Below are 6,259 nucleotides of genomic sequence, written 5' to 3'. Positions count from 1 at the left end.
TCAGGTTCACCTCCTCCAATTTAAAAGGTCTCCTTCAGACTCTTGGAACTGACCACCAGCTGGAGATCTAAAATTAAAATTGACTTCCAGGGAAGTTTTTCTCCAGAAGCAGATGGCATCTTGAGGGGGACAGCTCTTCCAAAATCATAAATCAGTATCTTCATCTCTAATATGAAATCTTTATTCCTTTTGCTACTTGCTTTTTCTGTTAATGCATGGGAAGACATTGTTCCTTAACACACAACAAAAATCTCTAGACTTTCTTCGTAAGGTGCTTTTAGATAATAGAATTACTTTAGAGTACTTACTGGCTGAAAAGGAGAAGCCTGTACCATAGCAAATACCTCCTCTGTACCTGGATCAACACCTCTGGTATTGTAACAAATATGAGAAATTAACAAACAAGCCACTTGGCTAAAACCTGGAGGTTGATATCCTCCCAGTAAATACATTATTTGATTTATTTGATACCAACTGGTTTGGTTCATGAGGGCCCTGGCTAAGCAATGTACTTCAGTATCTTGGTATTATCCTCCTCATAGTTATCACTGTAATCTCCCTCCTGAGCTGTGTTCTCTCAAAAGTCTTAAATGCATGTTTGTAGCCATTAGCAGTACCTCTGATGGTCTCAATGAGTTTAGAGAAACAGAAACAAGTTGAACAACACAATGAACAGCAAAAACCATTCTTCTATGAATCTGACATCATAACCTATGAGTTTTACAATGAGACAACAGCAACTTTACTGTGATGATGAATAAAAATGGTACTAATACCAATGTTTTTGGTCAATATCTCATGTATTAGAGGATGACTCAAAGTGGGAATTTTTTATTTTAATGGAGATTTTTTCTTTATTGAGAAACAAGACTTGGGTACATCAAATAAAACCAATTTCTGGGGGGAAAAATCAAAACTCACAATAGAAAAAGAAACAGTTAACACTGTCTGGGCCATATCAGAACCCAGAGAATATATTATTTTAATTGAAAAATTCTAGGCGCTTCATAATTAACCTTTAGATACAAAATGACCTATTAAATTTGCAATCTGTGGTTCTTGGTGCTGAGGTCCATAGGACAATCTAGGACGTCTTCAAACCTTGAGCTGAATTCCATGAGGGTTTATTTGGCCTTTCAATCGGTCTGTCCTTGTCTAAGAGGTAGCAGCAGCGACAGCGCCCACCTTCTGGGCAGCTTCTTTCTTGGTATGATGAGCATGTAGGACCACCACAGCTTCATCCACCTTGGAGCGGAGAGACTCGGGGGACTCCAGCATGGGTAGCAGCTCCAAGATGTCAATCTCCAGCAGCATCCCCGTAATCTTCCCAGCCAGATTTGAGTGCATCGTCTGGATGAGCGGGAACAAATGTTTACCCAGCATCCGCTTCTGTTCCTGGGGGGTGCTGCGGCCAGCATGGCGGCGGTCAGCAGCTCCTGCCCCTGCACGTGAAGCACAGGCTGGGGTGCCTGCAGGGGCCGGATGGCAGAGTGAGGGCTGCGGACATTGGAGCCATATTTGTAAGGTGCAACAGCCTGAGGAGCAGCAGCAGCAACAGCAGCACGAGGCGCTAGGTTATGCCCAGCTGTGGGAACACCTCCAGACTGGCAGCTGTCAGTTGGCCCTTGCTGGGAGGCACCAGCCCCACCAAAGTCCATAGCCAAGCAGTCCGGCCACTCAGACCCGACTCTCTGAGCAGTAGCAGGGAGGCTGCGAGAGGCCGGAGCATTACCAGTTGGAGCCAGATGGCGAAGAGCTGGACAAGGCCCAGACTGCAGTGTAGCACTTGGCATTCTTTGGAAGCCTTGAGGTCTCCCACCTTGCTGCCAGCGTGGATTAGGCCTCATCTGTGCTAACTGGTTAGGTGTATAATATGGAGGTCTTCCCTGAGCCTGTGGAACTGCTGGCACAAAGTAGACCCCAGCTGCAGGCTGGAACTGATTTAAGATGGCATTTGTGGGGAACACTCTCATCCTGGCCACCCGCTGCATATATTGGTTGGTCAGGTGAGCCTTTCTCTCTTCCTTTCTCTGGGCCAGGGCAACATACAGTGGCTTGGAGCCCACGATGTGTCCGTTCATCTCCATGACTGCTTTGGTTGCCTCTTCAGGGGATGAGAAGCAGACAAATCCAAACCCTTTGCTTCTCCCATCCTCCAGCATCACCTTGGCACTGGTGATTGATCCAAAAGGAGAAAACTCGTTCTTTAACTTCTTATCATCAATGGTGTCATCCAAGTTCTTAATGTAGAGATTCACCCCCTGATAGCGACTAATTCTCTCCTGTTTCAGCTGTTCAAATTTTCGCTTTAACACGGCCTACCGTTCCACTTTCTTCTGTGCACAGTCGATGAAAATGACTTTCACACTAATTTCTTTTCCATTCATCTCTTCCACGGCCTTATTGGCATTCTCGTGTTTTTCATAACTCACAAAGCCAAAGCCTTTGGATTTCCCACTGGGATCTCTCATCACCTTGACACTTAAGAGTCTTACCAAACTGGCTGAATAGCTCTTTCAGACTCTCATCATCCACCTCTTCCCCAAAGTTTTTGAAATAAACATTGGTGAATTCCTTGGCTTTGGCTCCAAGCTCAGCTTCCCACTCTTTTCGAGACTTGAATCTGCCCACAAACACTTTGCAGTCATTGAGGAGCATGCCGTTCACCTTCTCGATGGCCTTGTCGGCAGCCTCCTGGGTCTCGAAGTGGACAAAGGCATAAGCCTTAGAGCCGTTCTCATCACACACCACCTTGCAGGACAGAATGTTTCCAAAAGCAGAAAAAGTATCATAAAGTGCCTTGTTATCTATAGATTTGTCCAGGTTCTTGATGAAGACATTTCCCACGCCAGATTTTCTCAAAGAAGGATCCCTCTGAGACCACATGATACGGATTGGCTTTAACTTAATCATATCAAAGTTCACGGTATCCAAGGCCCGCTCAGCGTCAGCCAGCTGCTGGAAGTTGACGTCGGCATAACCATGGGAGCGGCAGGTGATCATATCGCGGCAGACCCGGCCGGACAGCACAGGCCCGGCAGGACTGAACTTTCCGTACAGGATGGCCTCGGTGACGTCTGAGCGCTGGGCACCCACGTGCAGGAGGCCATGGGGTATAGCTGTTGGCCGCGGTGTTCATCTCCCCAGCCCCCAGCACCCTGAGTCCCACCAGGAGGGCTTCTTAGAGGGACCACACAGGACAAAGGGGGCTCCGCTCCGAGCCGTGGCCCGTGCCGTGGCTCACAGGTGGCAGTGAAGCTCACAGAGGCTGGAGTCAGCTCCGAGGGCGGGAGAGGAGTTCAGTGACGGCTCGGAGGAGACTGAGACTGCCAAACCGCACACAAACGGCTCTCAAAAACAATATGGCCCTCCCTGGGAGTTTGTAATTCTCAGCTGTCCTGGTCTTGAAGCTCCCAATTTCAAAAAATGAAGAAAATTAAAACGAGGACTGTCCTCCAAATTACAAAAATTCTTCCAGAGGAAACCTACTGGTGCCCACGGCGGCCTCTGGAACGTGCGTTTCTCTATAAATATGGGCCTCCGGCTCCTGGCGGTTTAAGATTACAGCAGCCCAGGGAAGAGGGAAACCAACTATTTGTCGGTGCCGACTCAGCAAGCCCCGGGCGCCGCCGGAGCGTGCAGCCGCCTCCCACACCGGGCCGGCGAAGGGCAGCGCGAACACGTGAAGCGCAGAGGCCGGCGCACGGGGCGGAAGGTGGCGGGCCGGCGCGGGTGGAGGCACGTGGAAGCGGGCACGCGAGCGGCTCACCACCGGACCGATGGACGCGGACCGACAGACGCCCAGGTGCGGCGGCGGCGGCGGCGTCCGGCAGGCCGGAAGCGTGCAAAAGTGACTTCCCCGCGGCTTCTCCGAGGATTCGCTCTTTTTTCTTTTCTTTCTTTTTTTTTAAGATATTAAAGCGTTTTCGTTTTATCTTTTTCTCTTCTTTTTCTTCAGGCTGCTAGGCCCGAAAGCAGCCGAGACTGTGGCGACCCGGGGCGGAGAGATCAAAGAGGGAATTATTAATTAAACAAGGAGATCATTAGATTGATGTGGCTCTAATGTGACAGCCCATGTAAACAAACAAAAATCAATTAATGCCTCAGGGTTATAAAATCAAAACCTAAGGACAACCAGTCAGAAACAGCCTGCTAGACTCCAGACTATAGCCAATCAATAATTTCCTTACTTTGCTTCCACCTTTTCTCTATAAAAGCCTCTCCCTAACCTCCTGTTGTGAAGCACTCCTAGCCACTTCTGATTTGGCACTGCCCAATTCAAATCAATTTTTGCTCAAATTCTTAATTTTTTTAATATGCCTCAGTTTATCTTTTAACATATACATCTAATATTAATTTTAATATTAACTCACAAAAGCACAACAGGTGCTTAAAAATTAGAAACAGTATAAGCCATCTTACCTTTGATTATCTTAATTCTTATTATTCTTCCATTATTATGTATTATTTAATTGTTGGGAAAAAACAATAGCCTATTCCTAACCATAGAAACAAAAGGATGCCAATGAATGGAATTTATGATTATATAGACTATGAAGGTCTTAACTTTGATTCAGACTTATAATTCAGAGAATTTTATTTCCTAGAAATTGATAGTCATGTAATAATCCTCATAGAACTGCCAATCTAAACATTAGCCTCATCAGAAAGTATGGTCCATCCATGAGCTATTCCTTCTTTAGGTTTAAAAACAGTTGCTTTTCCAGGACAACTAAAGTGAGAAGCATTAACATCTACTAGAAGCGGTCTTTATTAAAAACAAAAAAAATTTATGGATCTGAAATTTTGTGGTTAAAACCATAACTTCATAGACATTGTGCTTGAGACAGTACGTTTAGAATACTTTGAAAGTTGATCCACATCAATAATGTAAATTCCTATCAGTAGCCTCAATCATGTTTATTATTCGAATACTTCTTACAATTTTAGAGTTTACAGTTGTCCTAATTTAATCACGTCTTCACCCCTCTAGGAAGCTTATAATTACAGAAAATACCTAATGACTTGCCACACATATGCTTACTGTGTAATAAAGTTAAGTTCCTGTCCACTAAAGGGGGCCTTATCTGTACTGTTAAAGATTCCATTTTAAATCATTAACTCTATTAATACTCAGACTATTAAACAATGCACTAACAGTATGTTATTAATGAAGGGATAGTGTCTAAGAAGATACTTTCCAAGATCCCCATACATCAGTTGTACAAAAAGAACTTTAATATGAAATAATTCTCTTCAACGTATTAGAAATATTTTATTGCAGGATATTTTTGAGCTTTCAGTCACTCAAGTGCAGCCCTTCTGCCAAAATTTGACAGAGGCTAATCATTAGCATGAATTAAACTACTAAACTGCTAAATTCATTAGAAGTATCATTTCTTAACATTCTTCCCTTTCCAGCTGCAGTAGTATCTATCACCGGAGCCCCCACGGTCTAAAGGAAATACACAGAAAACAAATATTACAAACACTATTTATCATCATAGATGTTTATATCTGACCTATTATGAAACATCATATACTAATTATGATGGCATCTATGACTCAGTATTACTTCTGAAAAATGGATTTCACGGAAATGGTAAAACATTCCCCAATTATATGTTTTATATGGCAAATAAATTTTTACTTTACATCTGTTCACTTCAATTTTGAAACTGACCCTAAAGCTGACCCTTTTAATTATTATCTATTTCTTTATATAACAGTGTACTGATACTGATCCTATTTTTGTTGTACTAATTAGTACAACCAACTCAGGACTATTTAACAATATTAGCATCTATATTAGTAATTTCACATTCTGGTTACCACAATTACTACCAATATACAGAAAAATTAAATCCATATGAATTTGTATTTGAAAATCTAGAACTGTTCCTCTTACAATTTACAACAAAATGTTTCCTAGTCTCAATCAAACTTTTACTGTCTGACCCCATATTTTATTTCTACTAACACTACCTTGGACTTTTTAGGATATCAACCTATAGATGAAATAAATAAATAAAATGGTAAATAAATAAATAGATAAATAAATGCTATTCTTATACTATGAGTCACAGACTCAACCTACAAATCAGTTCAAAAAAGATTTATAAGAGTAAAATTATGTAGTTTAACAATAAAACAAATAATTTTGACACAGATTATGGGTTATAACAATTACCTAATAACTCTATCAACATAAACTTCTCACTAGCATTTATAATAGTTCTTCTAAGTCTTTTAATTTATC

The 6,259-nt window shown here is 42.6% G+C and overlaps 1 protein-coding gene across 1 annotated transcript; it reads right to left on the bottom strand.

The window, feature by feature from the left end:
• Window positions 1–892: 892 nt before the first annotated feature.
• On the bottom strand, window positions 893–3,139 carry LOC101281674 (polyadenylate-binding protein 4-like). The gene is given in 4 exon segments (XM_033437844.2): window positions 893–1,397; window positions 1,400–2,486; window positions 2,488–3,114; window positions 3,116–3,139. Coding segments are annotated over 4 exon segments (1,980 nt in total). The 3' UTR covers window positions 893–1,155.
• Between the last annotated feature and the right edge of the window lie 3,120 nt (window positions 3,140–6,259).

This window comes from Orcinus orca, chromosome 6 (assembly GCF_937001465.1).
Source record: "Orcinus orca chromosome 6, mOrcOrc1.1, whole genome shotgun sequence".
Taxonomy (NCBI): Eukaryota; Metazoa; Chordata; class Mammalia; order Artiodactyla; family Delphinidae; genus Orcinus; species Orcinus orca.
The sequence above is the reverse complement of the archived record's forward strand: the minus strand, read 5'-3'. Positions and strand labels throughout refer to the sequence as shown.